The following is an 18685-nucleotide window of genomic DNA, read 5'->3' on the forward strand; positions in this document are numbered from 1 at the left end:
GTACCCGGGAGGGTTCTGTCCATGTTCTAGCTACCCGGGGGTTCTAGGTACCCGGGAGGGTTCTCTGTCCATGTTCTAGGTACCCGGGAGGGTTCTGTCCATGTTCTAGGTACCCGGGGGGGTTCTGTCCATGTTCTAGGTACCCGGGAGGGTTCTGTGTCCATGTTCTAGGTACCCGGGAGGGTTCTGTCCCTGTTCTAGGTACCCGGGAGGGTTCTGTCCATGTTCTAGGTACCCGGGAGGGTTCTGTCCATGTTCTAGGTACCCGGGAGGGGGTTCTCTGTCTCTGGGGTATCGGGGAGGGGGTGTTCTACAGTACAGTCCCACTCGTTAATTCCTCAATCTAAAAAAAACCCACACCCCTTAAGACTAAACCACACCCATCAGAGGTGTGGCTTCCAGGGGTACCTATCACATTAAAGACTTTGATGGGTACCTCTAGGTATCAGCCTGGTAGAGACGAACGGTACACCACTGTAGGTACCCGGGGGGTTCTGTCCCTGTTCTAGGTACCCGGGGGGGTTCTAGGCAGAGTCGTAATAGACGAGAGAGTTCCGACAACTCCGTTCCCTTCACGGGGCCTTGTTGCGGTCCAACTCTCCTACATAGACTGTTTTCTGCCCCCTCATTGGATGACCCATGTGACCCGGGCTGTTTTCTCTCCCCCTCATTGGATGACTCATCTGACCGGGCGGTTCCTCAGCTCCAGGTGGGAGGGGCATGTGGCTGTGTGGGCGGGTCCTCGGCTCCAGGTGGGAGGGGCATATGGCTGTGTGGGCGGGTCCTCGGCTCCAGGTGGGAGGGGCATATGGCTGTGTGGGCGGGTCCTCGGCTCCAGGTGGGCGGGGATATGTGGCTGTGTGGGCGGGTCCTCGGCTCCAGGTGGGCGGGGATATGTGGCTGTGTGGGCGGGTCCTCGGCTCCAGGTGGGCGGGGTTATGTGGCTGTGTGGGCGGGTCCTCAGCTCCAGGTGGGCGGGGTTATGTGGCTGTGTGGGCGGGTCCTCAGCTCCAGGTGGGAGGGGCATATGGCTGTGTGGGGGCGGGGCCACTCAGCTCTCGCGGAGCCAGGAGGGCGTGGCCTGGCCCAGGCGGTTCAGTAGACGCAGCAGCTCCGCGTTGTGCTCGCGGTAATACTCCGACAGGAAGGACCGCGTCTGGACACGCAGACAGACAGACAGACAGACAGACAGACACGCAGACAGACAGAGAGAGGCAGACAGACAGGTAGGAGGCAGAGAGAGAGAGAGACAGACAGAACAAAAGAGAAGACAGACAAGTGATTACATATGTGATTGTGATTAATAACTAAATAATTGTATGATTCTTTTTTTTTTATACATATTTTTTGCGGCTAACGCCTTTTATTGGTTTTTTGAAGGGACAGACAGTAGGCTCACAGGAAACAGGAGAGAGATGGGGGGGGGGGAAGACATGCAGTAAAGGCCGTGTCGGGCTCGGGAGTCGAACCCGCGGCACACTGCGACTGGATTACCAGTCGGGTGCCCAGACGGTTACGCCACCGCCTGGGCCAATTGCACTGCACTGGCTTCCGGTTGTTTTTAGGATTGATTTTAAAATTATTTTACACCTTCCTACCTACATGACTGCCTGCCTAAATATGTCCCAAACCGCCCCCTAAGGTCTTCCACTGCTGGCCTGCTCGCTTTGCAACTAAAAAATACGGGGAAGCAGCTTTTTGCTTCTAGGGGCCGACGGCATGGAACAAGCTCCCACTGTACCTTCGACAGGCAGCCTCTGTAGACATTTTTAAAGCTCAGCTCAAGACCCACTTCTACAACATCGCTTTTAATTGATCTTTTATTTTTTGTTCCTCACTGTATTGCATTACTGCTTGTTTTTTAATGTCGTTGCCTTGCTTTTCTTTTATTCTCCATTGTTCTGTAAAGCACTTTGAGCTGCATTTCATGTTATGAAAGGTGCTATACAAATAAAGTTTTATTATTATTATTATAATAATTGTATGATTGATTATTGTTGGGGGTTGTTATATGTATTAATGATCCTATACTCATGAGTGAACGGAGCCAGCGCTCAACACAGCCCGGACGCACGACTACCTCAGGAGTCAGACAGACGGACGGACGGACGGACAGACAGACAGACAGACAGACAGACAGACAGACAGACAGACAGACAGACAGACAGACAGACAGACAGACAGACAGACAGACAGACAGACGGACAGACAGAGGGACAGACAGACAGACAGACAGACAGACAGAGGGACAGACAGACAGAGGGACAGACAGACAGAGGGACAGACGGACGGACGGACGGACGGACGGACGGACGGACGGACGGACGGACGGACGGACGGACGGACGGACGGACGGACGGACGGACGGACAGACAGACAGACAGACAGACAGACAGACAGACAGACAGACAGACAGACAGACAGTACCTCGGGGGTCATCTCGGGGTACTTCCTGCCCTTGCTCTTCCCCAGACATTTGGGTCTTCCTCCCTCAACCCTCTGACACCAGAACCCCTTACTGTCATCATACCTGGACCGCACGCGCACACACACACACACACACACACACACACACACACACACACACACACACACACACACACACACACACACACACACACACACACACACACACACACACACACACACACACACACACACACACACACACACACACACACACACACGATAATACATCAAGAACAGTCATCATGAATCATGCGTAAGCTTAAATATGGGTGGTGTTACTCACGTCAGAGTCAGGGTGTAGTTAAAGGTGGGGTTACTCACGTCAGAGTCAGGGTGTAGTTAAAGGTGGGGTTACTCACGTCAGAGTCAGAGTGTAGTTAAAGGTGGTGTTACTCACGTCAGAGTCAGGGTGTAGTTAAAGGTGGTGTTACTCACGTCAGAGTCAGGGTGTAGTTAAAGGGGGGGTTACTCACGTCAGAGTCAGGGTGTAGTTAAAGGGGGGGGTTACTCACGTCAGAGTCAGGGTGTAGTTAAAGGGGGGGGTTACTCACGTCAGAGTCAGGGTGTAGTTAAAGGGGGGGTTACTCACGTCAGAGTCAGGGTGTAGTTAAAGGGGGCGTTACTCACGTCAGAGTCAGGGTGTAGTTAAAGGTGGTGTTACTCACGTCAGAGTCAGGGTGTAGTTAAAGGGGGTGTTACTCACGTCAGAGTCAGGGTGTAGTTAAAGGTGGTGTTACTCACGTCAGAGTCAGGGTGTAGTTAAAGGGTTACTCACGTCAGAGTCAGGGTGTAGTTAAAGGTGGTGTTACTCACGTCAGAGTCAGGGTGTAGTTAAAGGGGGGGTTACTCACGTCAGAGTCAGGGTGTAGTTAAAGGTGGTGTTACTCACGTCAGAGTCAGGGTGTAGTTAAAGGGGGGGTTACTCACGTCAGAGTCAGGGTGTAGTTAAAGGTGGTGTTACTCACGTCAGAGTCAGGGTGTAGTTAAAGGTGGTGTTACTCACGTCAGAGTCAGGGTGTAGTTAAAGGTGGTGTTACTCACGTCAGAGTCAGGGTGTAGTTAAAGGGGGGGTTACTCACGTCAGAGTCAGGGTGTAGTTAAAGGGGGTGTTACTCACGTCAGAGTCAGGGTGTAGTTAAAGGGGAGGTTACTCACGTCAGAGTCAGGGTGTAGTTAAAGGGGGGGTTACTCACCTCAGAGTCAGGGTGTAGTTAAAGGGGGGGTTACTCACGTCAGAGTCAGGGTGTAGTTAAAGGGGGGGTTACTCACGTCAGAGTCAGGGTGTAGTTAAAGGTGGTGTTACTCACGTCAGAGTCAGGGTGTAGTTAAAGGGGGGGTTACTCACGTCAGAGTCAGGGTGTAGTTAAAGGGGGGGTTACTCACCTCAGAGTCAGGGTGTAGTTAAAGGGGGGGTTACTCACCTCAGAGTCAGGGTGTAGTTAAAGGTGGTGTTACTCACGTCAGAGTCAGGGTGTAGTTAAAGGGGGGGTTACTCACGTCAGAGTCAGGGTGTAGTTAAAGGGGGGGTTACTCACGTCAGAGTCAGGGTGTAGTTAAAGGGGGGGTTACTCACGTCAGAGTCAGGGTGTAGTTAAAGGGGGGGTTACTCACCTCAGAGTCAGGGTGTAGTTAAAGGTGGTGTTACTCACGTCAGAGTCAGGGTGTAGTTAAAGGGGGGGTTACTCACGTCAGAGTCAGGGTGTAGTTAAATACGGGCGTGACTCCCAGAAACCGCTGGATTCCGTCCATCACCAGAGCTGGGTTGGTGCGAAGCAGAGCTCCATCCACTATGTGCAGCTACACACACACACACACACACACACACACACACACACACACACACACACACACACGCACACACACACACACACACACACACACACACACACACACACGCACACAATACAGATCAGGACTGAGCAGAGTTGAAGGTGATCTTTGCGTTGCGGTGATAGATCACAGTAGGCTGACAGGGAGCCTTTGTGGCATCTCTTCCTCTTGCCTAGTGGGAATGTGCGTGCACAATTTCACGGAAATCACGCGATGTCTTCATGGTTTGCGGCATTTTGTTTGAAACTTGAGCACTCCTGCGAACTTTGGAAGCCAATCTTATATAGCCAATCAGGATGGAGTCTGAGAAATCTGAAAGACCCGTTTTGTTGAATGGCTCTAGATAAGAGAGACTTGTGTACCAATTCAAGTGATGTTTGGACCAAATCTGTAGGTGTACTGTCCAAAAACGTACTCTCTCCCCATGCCTTCGGCCTGGTGGAGACAATAAAACATACTCTCTCCCCATGCCTTCGGCCTGGTGGAGACAATAAAACATACTCTCTCCCCATGCCTTCGGCCTGGTGGAGACAATAAAACATACTCTCTCCCCATGCCTTCGGCCTGGTGGAGACAATAAAACATACTCTCTCCCCATGCCTTCGGCCTGGTGGAGACAATAAAACATACTCTCTCCCCATGCCTTCGGCCTGGTGGAGACAATAAAACATACTCTCTCCCCATGCCTTCAGCCTGGTGGAGACAATAAAACATACTCTCTCCCCGTGCCTTCGGCCTGGTGGAGACAATAAAACATACTCTCTCCCCATGCCTTCGGCCTGGTGGAGACAATAAAACATACTCTCTCCCCGTGCCTTCGGCCTGGTGGAGACAATAAAACATACTCTCTCCCCATGCCTTCGGCCTGGTGGAGACAATAAAACATACTCTCTCCCCATGCCTTCGGCCTGGTGGAGACAATAAAACATACTCTCTCCCCATGCCTTCGGCCTGGTGGAGACAATAAAACATACTCTCTCTCCCCATGCCTTCAGCCTGGTGGAGACAATAAAACATACTCTCTCCCCATGCCTTCAGCCTGGTGGAGACAATAAAACATACTCTCTCCCCATGCCTTCGGCCTGGTGGAGACAATAAAACATACTCTCTCTCCCCATGCCTTCGGCCTGGTGGAGACAATAAAACATACTCTCTCCCCGTGCCTTCGGCCTGGTGGAGACAATAAAACATACTCTCTCCCCATGCCTTCAGCCTGGTGGAGACAATAAAACATACTCTCTCCCCATGCCTTCGGCCTGGTGGAGACAATAAAACATACTCTCTCCCCAAGCCTTCAGCCTGGTGGAGACAATAAAACATACTCTCTCCCCATGCCTTCAGCCTGGTGGAGACAATAAAACATACTCTCTCCCCATGCCTTCGGCCTGGTGGAGACAATAAAACATACTCTCTCCCCAAGCCTTCAGCCTGGTGGAGACAATAAAACATACTCTCTCCCCATGCCTTCAGCCTGGTGGAGACAATAAAACATACTCTCCCCTTAGGCCCTTCGGCCTGGTGGAGACAATAAAACATACTCTCTCCCCATGCCTTCAGCTTGGTGGAGACAATAAAACATACTCTCTCCCCATGCCTTCAGCCTGGTGGAGACAATAAAACATACTCTCTCCCCATGCCTTCGGCCTGGTGGAGACAACTAAACATACTCTCTCCCCATGCCTTCGGCCTGGTGGAGACAATAAAACATACTCTCTCCCCATGCCTTCGGCCTGGTGGAGACAACTAAACATACTCTCTCCCCATGCCTTCGGCCTGGTGGAGACAGTAAAACATACTCTCTCCCCATGCCTTCGGCCTGGTGGAGACAATAAAACATACTCTCTCCCCGTGCCTTCAGCCTGGTGGAGACAATAAAACATACTCTCTCCCCATGCCTTCGGCCTGGTGGAGACAATAAAACATACTCTCTCCCCATGCCTTCGGCCTGGTGGAGACAATAAAACATACTCTCTCCCCATGCCTTCAGCCTGGTGGAGACAATAAAACATACTCTCTCCCCATGCCTTCGGCCTGGTGGAGACAATAAAACATACTCTCTCCCCATGCCTTCAGCCTGGTGGAGACAATAAAACATACTCTCTCCCCATGCCTTCGGCCTGGTGGAGACAATAAAACATACTCTCTCCCCGTGCCTTCGGCCTGGTGGAGACAATAAAACATACTCTCTCCCCATGCCTTCGGCCTGGTGGAGACAATAAAACATACTATCTCCCCATGCCTTCGGCCTGGTGGAGACAATAAAACATACTATCTCCCCATGCCTTCGGCCTGGTGGAGACAATAAAACATACTCTCTCCCCATGCCTTCGGCCTGGTGGAGACAACCAGTGTTGCTTGCCACGGTTAACGTTTCCATAAACCTCCAGTAGAGGGCAGTGTTGGCTGCGTCTAGACTGAACAGCATGTGGTGTGATTTTTAAAAATGGTATAGTTAGTTTTGACTTTTTCTTTTTTTTCTTCTAATTCAGTTATTCTAAATTGGTTTTTAACCCATTCTGACCCGAGATCAGATTCTAAAAATGTCTATTACATCCTGACAGTTTAATTATTAACCCATTCTGACCCGAGATCAGATTCTAAAAGTGTCTTTGATTTTTCAAAAATAGCAGACCTACAAGCTCGTAGCGCGCCACTCGGTGGCGCGCTATGAGCTTGTAGATCTGCTATTTTTCAATAGCTAAAGCACAACACGATGCTAACACCAAAATGGGTTCCCGTCCAGAATGGGTTAAATGTATAAACGTCATTAGCGTAATGAATTGGTGCTAAGCTATCACCTGGCTGGGCGTGTAGTGTCGTAGCCATCTCTCCAGGTGTGTGGCGTAGGCTCCTGGTTTGAGGCAGCGTCTCTGCAGCGTCAGTACGTCCCTCTGGCCCGCAGGGGGCGCCGTCACCACCGTGTGGAAGCTGTTGTTGAGCGCCGCCGGGTCCTGGTGCGCCCTCTGGTGCTGAGCGGTGGGACAGACGCAGAAAGATAAACACAAATACATACATTGTCCAGGGTGTTTTAGAGAAGGGAGAAGAGTCTGGGAAGTGTGGAGCGTTGTCCAGGGTGTTTTAGAGAAGGGAGAAGAGTCTGGGACGTGTGGAGCGTTGTCCAGGGTGTTTTAGAGAAGGGAGAAGAGTCTGGAACGTGTGGAGCGTTGTCCAGGGTGTTTTAGAGAAGGGAGAAGAGTCTGGGACGTGTGGAGCGTTGTCCAGGGTGTTTTAGAGAAGGGAGAAGAGTCTGGGACGCGTGGAGCGTTGTCCAGGGTGTTTTAGGGAAGGGAGAAGAGTCTGGGACGTGTGGAGCGTTGTCCAGGGTGTTTTAGAGAAGGGAGAAGAGTCTGGGACGTGTGGAGCGTTGTCCAGGGTGTTTTAGAGAAGGGAGAAGAGTCTGGGACGTGTGGAGCGTTGTCCAGGGTGTTTTAGAGAAGGGAGAAGAGTCTGGGACGTGTGGAGCGTTGTCCAGGTTGTTTTAGAGATGGGAGAAGAGTCTGGGACGTGTGGAGCGTTGTCCAGGGTGTTTTAGAGAAGGGAGAAGAGTCTGGGACGTGTGGAGCGTTGTCCAGGGTGTTTTAGAGAAGGGAGAAGAGTCTAGGACGTGTGGAGCGTTCTCCAGGGTGTTTTAGAGAAGGGAGAGGAGTCTGGGACGTGTGGAGCGTTGTCCAGGGTGTTTTAGAGAAGGGAGAAGAGTCTGGGACGTGTGGAGCGTTCTCCAGGGTGTTTTAGAGAAGGGAGAGGAGTCTGGGACGTGTGGAGCGTTGTCCAGGGTGTTTTAGAGAAGGGAGAAGAGTCTGGGACGTGTGGAGCGTTGTCCAGGGTGTTTTAGAGAAGGGAGAAGAGTCTGGGACGTGTGGAGCGTTGTCCAGGGTGTTGTAGAGAAGGGAGAAGAGTCTAGGACGTGTGGAGCGTTGTCCAGGGTGTTGTAGGGAAGGGAGAAGAGTCCAGGACGTGTGGAGCGTTGTCCAGGGTGTTTTAGAGAAGGGAGAAGAGTCTAGGACGTGTGGAGCGTTGTCCAGGGTGTTTTAGAGAAGGGAGAAGAGTCTGGGACGTGTGGAGCGTTGTCCAGGGTGTTTTAGAGAAGGGAAAGGAGTCTGGGACGTGTGGAGCGTTGTCCAGGGTGATTTAGAGGAGGGAGAAGAGTCTGGGACGCGTGGAGCATTGTCCAGGGTGTTTTAGAGGAGGGAGAAGAGTCTGGGACGTGTGGAGCGTTGTCCAGGGTGTTTTAGAGAAGGGAGAAGAGTCTGGGACGTGTGGAGCGTTGTCCAGGGTGTTGTAGAGAAGGGAGAAGAGTCTAGCACGTGTGGAGCGTTGTCCAGGGTGTTGTAGGGAAGGGAGAAGAGTCCAGGACGTGTGGAGCGTTGTCCAGGGTGTTTTAGAGAAGGGAGAAGAGTCTAGGACGTGTGGAGCGTTGTCCAGGGTGTTTTAGAGAAGGGAGAAGAGTCTGGGACGTGTGGAGCGTTGTCCAGGGTGTTTTAGAGAAGGGAAAGGAGTCTGGGACGTGTGGAGCGTTGTCCAGGGTGATTTAGAGGAGGGAGAAGAGTCTGGGACGCGTGGAGCATTGTCCAGGGTGTTTTAGAGGAGGGAGAAGAGTCTGGGACGTGTGGAGCGTTGTCCAGGGTGTTTTAGAGAAGGGAGAAGAGTCTGGGACGTGTGGAGCGTTGTCCAGGGTGTTTTAGAGAAGGGAGAAGAGTCTAGGACGTGTGGAGCGTTCTCCAGGGTGTTTTAGAGAAGGGAGAGGAGTCTGGGACGTGTGGAGCGTTGTCCAGGGTGTTTTAGAGAAGGGAGAAGAGTCTGGGACGTGTGGAGCGTTCTCCAGGGTGTTTTAGAGAAGGGAGAGGAGTCTGGGACGTGTGGAGCGTTGTCCAGGGTGTTTTAGAGAAGGGAGAAGAGTCTGGGACGTGTGGAGCGTTGTCCAGGGTGTTTTAGAGAAGGGAGAAGAGTCTGGGACGTGTGGAGCGTTGTCCAGGGTGTTGTAGAGAAGGGAGAAGAGTCTAGGACGTGTGGAGCGTTGTCCAGGGTGTTGTAGGGAAGGGAGAAGAGTCCAGGACGTGTGGAGCGTTGTCCAGGGTGTTTTAGAGAAGGGAGAAGAGTCTAGGACGTGTGGAGCGTTGTCCAGGGTGTTTTAGAGAAGGGAGAAGAGTCTGGGACGTGTGGAGCGTTGTCCAGGGTGTTTTAGAGAAGGGAAAGGAGTCTGGGACGTGTGGAGCGTTGTCCAGGGTGATTTAGAGGAGGGAGAAGAGTCTGGGACGCGTGGAGCATTGTCCAGGGTGTTTTAGAGGAGGGAGAAGAGTCTGGGACGTGTGGAGCGTTGTCCAGGGTGTTTTAGAGAAGGGAGAAGAGTCTGGGACGTGTGGAGCGTTGTCCAGGGTGTTGTAGAGAAGGGAGAAGAGTCTAGGACGTGTGGAGCGTTGTCCAGGGTGTTGTAGGGAAGGGAGAAGAGTCCAGGACGTGTGGAGCGTTGTCCAGGGTGTTTTAGAGAAGGGAGAAGAGTCTAGGACGTGTGGAGCGTTGTCCATGGTGTTTTAGAGAAGGGAGAAGAGTCTAGGACGTGTGGAACGTTGTCCAGGGTGTTTTAGAGAAGGGAGAAGAGTCTGGGACGTGTGGAGCGTTGGCCAGGGTGCTTTAGGGAAGGGAGAAGAGTCTGGGACGTGTGGAGCGTTGTCCAGGGTGTTTTAGAGAAGGGAGAAGAGTCTGGGACGTGTGGAGCGTTGTCCAGGGTGTTTTAGAGAAGGGGTGTTTTAGAGAAGGGAGAAGAGTCTAGGACGTGTGGTTCTGTGTGTCTATGTGAGGGAGGGGTCATCTCACCTGGTACCAGGAGTAGGCCCGGTCCGAGGGGTTGATGAGCACGGCCAGGACCTTGGCTCTGGGCAGCAGCGCGGCCGCCCTCTTGGGCGCGACCTCCGTGTCGAAGTAGTTGGCGCTCTTCTCGAACATGAAGTCGGTGCTGACGTTGGAGGGGAAGGGGAAGAAGTCCATGTACCTGCAGAGGGGGCGACAGACAGACAGACAGACAGACAGACAGACAGACAGACAGACAGACAGACAGACAGACAGACAGACAGACAGACAGACAGACAGACAGACAGACAGACAGCGCGTCGTAAAGAACATCAGGTCAATATATCTAAAATCACTAAACCGTCTAACCGTAGAGTAACAAAAGGATAGAGAGACCAAACCCATTTCGATAGAAGTCGCTCAGTGGCGTTTTGAACCCATGTCATGCTTTAGCTATTGAAAAATAGCAGACCTACAAGCTCGTAGCGCGCCACCGAGTGGCGCGCTACGAGCTTGTAGGTCTGCTATTTTTTGAAAAATCGAAGAACGACTGACAGAATGGGTTATAATCAGACCAGTGTGTGTCCAGTGGAAACCTCGTATGAATCTGATCTCAGGTCAGAATGGGTTAAGCACCCGGAAGACCGCCGGAAGTATAATTATAACTCCAATGGCTCGAGCGAGCGGAAGTTCAGCCTAGCCTAGCCTAGCCCCGTCCACCTCCATGAAAGTGCTGCAATTCCACATTCCGCCAGTAGGTAGTAGTGGCAGCTTCAACGTTGGATAGCCTCACCGGGGGCTTGACTGGAGCCCACAGTGGAAGTGAAAGAGGGTTTAGGTGGAGTCGTACCAGTCGATGCCGTTGTCGTAGTTCGCGCCGCTGAAGAACTGGATCTCCTCGAAGGTGACGGGGCTGGGGAAGGAGGCGGTGATGGCCGGGTGGAGGCTGAGGAACGAGTGCAGCGCCGTGGTGCCTGTTAGCACGTAGCATAGCACAACACAACACTGTTAATACACTGTGGTGGCTGTTAGCACGTAGCATAGCACAACACAACACAACACTGTTATTACACTGTGGTGCCTGTTAGCATGTAGCATAGCACAACACAACACTGTTATTACACTGTGGTGCCTGTTAGCATGTAGCATAACACAACACAACACTGTTATTAAACTGTGGTGCCTTTTAGCACGTAGCATAGCACACTACAACACTGTTGTGCCTGTTAGCACGTAGCATAGCACAACACTGTTATTACACTGTGGTGCCTGTTAGCATGTAGCATAGCACAACACAACACTGTTATTACACTGTGGTGCCTGTTAGCATGTAGCATAACACAACACAACACTGTTATTAAACTGTGGTGCCTTTTAGCACGTAGCATAGCACACTACAACACTGTGGTGCCTGTTAGCATGTAGCATAGCACAAGAGACTGTTATTACCCTGTGCTGAGAGAGAGAGAGAGAGAGAGAGAGAGAGAGAGAGAGAGAGAGAGAGAGACAGACAGACAGACAGACAGACAGACAGACAGACAGACAGACAGACAGACAGACAGACAGACAGACAGACAGACAGACAGACAGACAGACAGACAGACAGACAGACAGACAGACAGACAGACAGACAGACAGCTGTCTCACCTGTTTTCTGGGGTCCGACCACCAGGAACTTGGGCAGCCTATCACAGGTCTTCTCCTTTGACCAGATGTCTTTGTGTCGCTTGTCGTGACACGGGTTCTGAAAACGACCCAGCCAATCACATCAGTTCATACTAACGACCCAGCCAATCACATCAGTTTATACTAGACCTGACACAGGTTCTGAAAACATAACCCAGCCAATCACATCAGTTCATACTAGACCTGACACGGGTTCTGAAAACATAACCCAGCCAATCACATCAGTTCATACTAGACCTGACACGGGTTCTGAAAACATAACCCAGCCAATCACATCAGTTCATACTAACAACCCAGCCAATGACATCAGTTCATACTAGACCTGTGGCCGTCGGGCACCGACCCTACTTGGGAACGATGCAAGTTGGGAAACCTAGTATGCAATACCCCTTGTCATAGCAGCCGTTTTAACCGTGTGTCTGTGTCACATGTATGTCTATATATGGAGATCTCTGTCTGTCTGTGCCTGAAGAGTGCAAACTGACTGTGACAAGTGGACTGGTTAAGTAATCAAATGGCAGGTGTGGGGTTGCCATGGCAATCAATTGGCTGAGGCAGAGGCTGGGAATTCTACAGGTGAGGGGACTGACAGTACCTTTTAACAGCGGGCGAGCATCGGCCGACAAAAAGCCTAATCGCCCGAAAAGATGCATTATTTGTATCTTTTCGGGCTACGTCGCCCCGCCCACTTTTCGACCATCGCCCGTTCACCTGCTATCGCCGGTAGTCGCCAGTAGGGTCCCATAGACAAATAATGCACTTCCAGGAAAATTCGTCTGGCTGTCGCCCCGCTGTTAAAATGTACTGTTAGCCTCGTTAGAACCACTGACTGGCAGAGCCTGAGCCCAGAGCCTTTTGTGGCGGTTCTGGACAACCGTGTATCCGACCAACTCAAGGCTGCGACCGGACTGTAGATATTAAGTGTATTCATTCTGGATAAATTAAAATAAATAAAATACGATAATCTCGTCTTGGCACAGCCGGGTTTAAGCTCTATATACGAGAATTTTCAAATCTGGCATAGATTGTGTTACTTAAGTATTCAATCAATCAATAAATCAATCAATCAATGAATCGATCAGCCACACTGACCTGCCACAGCGGGTCCCTCTCCTCGGGGAAGATGTGGAAGTAGCGCTCGGCCAGCGTGACGGGGGGGAGGGTCTGCAGCCTCAGGTGGGTCCAGCACTGGACGAACTTCACCAGAGACTCGAAGGTGTAGAGGCCCAGACGGTCGTTACCGTAGTTAGACAGGTGGGTCATGAAGATGCTGATCTGGAGGAGACAACGGAGGAGGAGAAACCAGTTAATAGACCCATTCTGACCTCAGATCAGATTCATACGAGGTTTCCACTGGGACACACTGGTCTGATTAACCCATTCTGACCTGAGATCAGATTCCAAAAAATGTCAGTCGATTTAAAAAAAAATAGCAGACCTACAAGCTCATATCGCGCCACTCGGTGGCGCGATATGAGCTTGTAGGTCTGCTATTTTTCAATAGCTAAAGCATGACATGATGGTAACACCAAAATGGGTTCCCGTTCAGAATTGGTTAAAACCTTCTATAAATGTTCTTCTACATCCTGACAGTTTACCATTCTGACCTGAGATCAGATTCTATAAATGTCTTCTACATCCTGACAGTTTACCATTCTGACCTGAGATCAGATTCTAAAAATGTCTTCTACATCCTGACAGTTTTCCATTCTGACCTGAGATCAGATTCTATAAATGTCTTCTACATCCTGACAGTTTACCATTCTGACCTGAGATCAGATTCTATAAATTTCTTCTACATCCTGACAGTTTTCCATTCTGACCTGAGATCAGATTCTATAAATTTCTTCTACATCCTGACAGTTTTCCATTCTGACCTGAGATCAGATCAGGCACAGAAAGACTTCATGTTGCGACCTTCGGTCGCAACATGAAGTTGCGACCTTGCGACCTACACATGTTGCGACCTACACATGTTGCGACCTACACATGTGTAGGCACAGTGCAAGGAATGAATGCATTCGCCATGTATCCGAAGGAAGTCTGATCCAATCATTTTTTAGATTTTCTCCAGTTTAAACCTGAGTTTAAGTTTTGTTGTATTCAAGATCTGATTTTAGGCATGTTTAAGCCTCCAGGAAAATCCGTGTTGAGGTTCTTAATCCACTGTTTTTTCATTAAAACGTCTTTGTCCTAAAACTGTCCAGTTGGGATTGTGTTGAAGTCCAGCGCCTTTTAGAGGGGGGGGGTAATGGGAGGCGGGGCTTTTCAGAGTATAAAATGTCCCCAATGCGTCTGGCACTATAGCGCCATTATTATGAAAGACGCTGACGTGGTGGTTAAAGAAAAGAGCTTCCTAACAGATGGGTGTAGTAGGTGGAGCCAATCAATCCAGGTAATGGTTTGTAACGATGTCGTTAGGACGCGGGGGGGGGGGGGGGGGGCTGGAGGCGATCGATAGATCCTTCTGTTCTGTTCTGAAAGCACTGTAATCCGTCCTCGTTGAGTCTTAAAGGGATAGTTCAGATTTTTTTAACTTAAGTTGTATGAAATACTTGCCATTAATATAGTGGTTGTAACTGTATTAATTGATTGTCCGAGTCCCGTGGTGGGAGTTCTGCTCTGGTTTTAGTCAATATGAAGTAGTTCCGGTCATTTTGTGGGGGGGGGTACTGGGGCCACGCAGTAAAGGTAAATGTTTCAAGGTTTTTCACTACAGTACAGTGTGCAGTTTGTTTTAGAGAACTCCAGTTTTCTCTAGTTTAGTTGGTTAGTTGCATTTCTAGGTAATATACGACGTGTGTGTGTGTGTGCGTGCGTGCGTGCGTGCGTGCGTGTGCGTGCGTGCGCGCGTGCGTGTGTGCGTGCGTGCATACGTACTGGGTTTAGCAGCACGGTCAGGAACAGCTCTCCTCCTCTGATGCTCTTGTCCAGCTCCTTAGATCCTCCTGGATACTCATTGTAGAAGATGGTGTGGGTGAACAGACCACAGGTCTGCCTGGGGAGGACCTGGAATACACAATATACAGGTCAGAACTGACCCCAGGTCTGTCTGGGAAGGACCCTATGCTGTTGGCGCGGCAGAAAGACTGCCTGGTCTCTCCTGATCCAGGGCGCTCTCCGTTGGTTTTGACCGGTCCTACGCTACGCGCTTCATTTCTGACTTCTCATCCGCCTTTCGTTCAAAATATGAACGCTTTGGAGCTTTTAGCGATATCATAAGAATCGTCACCCCGATCATTTTCCCCCGACACCCCAGAGCTCCTATTTTGAAGGAATCCCGGGAATGATCAATCAACTTAAATGCTGTGATGGTGCCAGCGATCCCGTACCTGTATGGCGCTGTGGATGAAGCCGCGGCGGTATAGCGGTTAGCGTACCTGTATGGCGCTGTGGATGAAGCCGCGGCGGTAGCGGTATAGTGGTTAGCGTACCTGTATGGCGCTGTGGATGAAGCCGCGGCGGTATAGCGGTTAGCGTACCTGTATGGCGCTGTGGATGAAGCCGCGGCGGTAGCGGTATAGCGGTTAGCGTACCTGTATGGCGCTGTGGATGAAGCCGCGGCGGTAGCGGTATAGCGGTTAGCGTACCTGTATGGCGCTGTGGATGAAGCCGCGGCGGTATAGCGGTAGCGGTTAGCGTACCTGTATGGCGCTGTGGATGAAGCCGCGGCGGTAGCGGTATAGCGGTTAGCGTACCTGTATGGCGCTGTGGATGAAGCCGCGGCGGTAGCGGTATAGCGGTTAGCGTACCTGTATGGCGCTGTGGATGAAGCCGCGGCGGTAGCGGTATAGCGGTTAGCGTACCTGTATGGCGCTGTGGATGAAGCCGCGGCGGTAGCGGTATAGCGGTTAGCGTACCTGTATGGCGCTGTGGATGAAGCCGCGGCGGTATAGCGGTAGCGGTATAGCGGTTAGCGTACCTGTATGGCGCTGTGGATGAAGCCGCGGCGGTAGCGGTTAGCGTACGTGTATGGCGCTGTGGATGAAGCCGCGGCGGTAGCGGTAGCGGTATAGCGGTTAGCGTACCTGTATGGCGCTGTGGATGAAGCCGCGGCGGTAGCGGTATAGCAGTTAGCGTATACCTGTATGGCGCTGTGGATGAAGCCGCGGCGGTAGCGGTATAGCGGTTAGCGTACCTGTATGGCGCTGTGGATGAAGCCGCGGCGGTAGCGGTATAGCGGTTAGCGTACCTGTATGGCGCTGTGGATGAAGCCGCGGCGGTAGCGGTATAGCGGTTAGCGTACCTGTATGGCGCTGTGGATGAAGCCGCGGCGGTAGCGGTATAGCGGTTAGCGTACCTGTATGGCGCTGTGGATGAAGCCGCGGCGGTAGCGGTATAGCGGTTAGCGTACCTGTATGGCGCTGTGGATGAAGCCGCGGCGGTAGCGGTATAGCGGTTAGCGTACCTGTATGGCGCTGTGGATGAAGCCGCGGCGGTATAGCGGTAGCGGTATAGCGGTTAGCGTACCTGTATGGCGCTGTGGATGAAGCCGCGGCGGTAGCGGTTAGCGTACGTGTATGGCGCTGTGGATGAAGCCGCGGCGGTAGCGGTAGCGGTATAGCGGTTAGCGTACCTGTATGGCGCTGTGGATGAAGCCGCGGCGGTAGCGGTATAGCAGTTAGCGTATACCTGTATGGCGCTGTGGATGAAGCCGCGGCGGTAGCGGTATAGCGGTTAGCGTACCTGTATGGCGCTGTGGATGAAGCCGCGGCGGTAGCGGTATAGCGGTTAGCGTACCTGTATGGCGCTGTGGATGAAGCCGCGGCGGTAGCGGTATAGCGGTTAGCGTACCTGTATGGCGCTGTGGATGAAGCCGCGGCGGTAGCGGTATAGCGGTTAGCGTACCTGTATGGCGCTGTGGATGAAGCCGCGGCGGTATAGCGGTATAGCGGTTAGCGTACCTGTATGGCGCTGTGGATGAAGCCGCGGCGGTGGCGGTATAGCGGTTAGCGTACCTGTATGGCGCTGTGGATGAAGCCGCGGCGGTAGCGGTATAGCGGTATAGCGGTTAGCGTACCTGTATGGCGCTGTGGATGAAGCCGCGGCGGTAGCGGTATAGCGGTTAGCGTACCTGTATGGCGCTGTGGATGAAGCCGCGGCGGTAGCGGTATAGCGGTTAGCGTACCTGTATGGCGCTGTGGATGAAGCCGCGGCGGTATAGCGGTTAGCGTACCTGTATGGCGCTGTGGATGAAGCCGCGGCGGTAGCGGTATAGCGGTTAGCGTACCTGTATGGCGCTGTGGATGAAGCCGCGGCGGTAGCGGTATAGCGGTTAGCGTACCTGTATGGCGCTGTGGATGAAGCCGCGGCGGTATAGCGGTTAGCGTACCTGTATGGCGCTGTGGATGAAGCCGCGGCGGTAGCGCGCGGGCCGGAGGTGGGGGTACTCCTCCGTGCTGGTCACCCGGATGCCCCAAACCGCCTTCCAGGCCTCGTACAGCTGGCTGTGGACCGGGTAGACCCCCGAGTGGTGGGGGGCCACCGCGTAGCCCATGTCTGTGGGGATGCCGTGCTCCTGACAGAGAGAGAGAGAGAGAGGGTTAGTGGACCTTAGGGTTAGTGGACCTTAGGGTTAGTGGACCGGGTAGACCCCCGAGTGGTGGGGGGCCACCGCGTAGCCCATGTCCGTGGGGATGCCGTGCTCCTGACAGAGAGAGAGAGAGAGAGAGAGAGAGAGAGAGAGAGGGGCACTATTCATACCATTTAGGCTTTTTTAACCCATTTTGGTGTTAGCATTATGCTATGCTTTAGCTATTGAAAAAATAGCAGATCTACAAGCTCGTAGCGTGCCACCGAGTGGCGCGCTACGAGCTTGTAGGTCTGCTATTTTTCAAAAAATAGCAGATCTACAAGCTCGTAGCGCGCCACCGAGTGGCGCGCTACGAGCTTGTAGGTCTGCTATTTTTTGAAAAATCGAAGAACGACTGACACGGAAACAGCTTTTTTCAGAAAACTGTCAGGATGTAGAAGACTTTTTTTTTTAAATCTGATCTCAGGTCAGAATGGGTTAAGCATTATGTTATACTCTAGCTCTATCTACAAGCTCATAGGAAATAAAAATCGTGAAAATGTGGCGCAAATCTTTGGATATAATTATATTCTTTCAGAGCGGACGTTTTTAACTCATATCTTTGCTTCTGGGGGGGGGGGGGTCCCTGGAACAACATATTTTCAGATGGGGGTCGGCGGCCAATTACAGATAATCTTGGGGGTCGTTGACATGAAAATGTTTGAGAACGACAATCAGAAAACTGTCAGGATTTAGAAGACATTTGTGACCAGTGCCAGTGATTTGAACCACAAGTCGGCAATAGTATAACTTCACTATAGAACAAAATACATTATTATTATTTTTTTTTGGTGGTTTTCGTTTTTAGCCACATTAACACAGTTGGAACGTTAAAGAATGTTTTTATTCCATCAGAACGTCGTTTTAGTGTCATTAAGTCGTTGCAAAAATGTCTCTATAATGAAAGACTATTTTCCGTATTTTGGGGGTGTGAACATTCCTGCACGTATTTACATAGAGCTGTTCCGATTGGCCGTAGCTACGTATTGATCTCCAGTTTCACGTAGCCGATCACCGCCCTGTCACCGGCTGTCAGTAAACACAACATCATTCTTGTTGTTTGTTTGTGATCATGGCTATAGTAACTTTGAAAATTACCTATACTGGATCTGTTGTCCACTAGTCCCTTCCTAGCCTGACCTAAGCAGAGACATTTCTGGCCTAGATGGGAGGGTCGCGTCTCAGAAAAGCGCGCACCCTGATTGGATCTCATCGATCTGTCCGTCACCCCCGGCCCCTCCTCTCCCCCCTAGTGCAGCGCTACGTCACATCATTTAGAGCGACGCCCACGCGGAAGGGTTGACTCCCACTTTTAGACTGGTTCAGCCCACGGCTTTTTCCAGG

The 18685-nt window shown here is 51.6% G+C and overlaps 1 protein-coding gene across 1 annotated transcript in view; it reads right to left on the bottom strand.

Moving 5' to 3' along the window:
- Nucleotides 1–860: 860 nt before the first annotated feature.
- LOC310866133 (bifunctional heparan sulfate N-deacetylase/N-sulfotransferase 2-like) overlaps nt 861–18685 on the bottom strand; it is a 38004-nt gene continuing 20179 nt past the window's right edge. Inside the window, exons 7-16 of the mRNA XM_083775535.1 lie at nt 17102–17287; nt 14650–14778; nt 12862–13044; nt 11731–11827; nt 10934–11057; nt 10111–10285; nt 7098–7268; nt 4157–4266; nt 2428–2530; nt 861–1156 (exon numbers count right to left, since the gene is read on the bottom strand). Coding sequence (XP_083631661.1) covers nt 1052–1156; nt 2428–2530; nt 4157–4266; nt 7098–7268; nt 10111–10285; nt 10934–11057; nt 11731–11827; nt 12862–13044; nt 14650–14778; nt 17102–17287 — 1383 coding nt within the window. The 3' untranslated portion in view covers nt 861–1051. The remainder of the gene's footprint in view (nt 1157–2427; nt 2531–4156; nt 4267–7097; nt 7269–10110; nt 10286–10933; nt 11058–11730; nt 11828–12861; nt 13045–14649; nt 14779–17101; nt 17288–18685) is intronic.

This window comes from Protomyctophum parallelum, assembly GCF_964188405.1.
Source record: "Protomyctophum parallelum genome assembly, chromosome: 10".
Taxonomy (NCBI): Eukaryota; Metazoa; Chordata; class Actinopteri; order Myctophiformes; family Myctophidae; genus Protomyctophum; species Protomyctophum parallelum.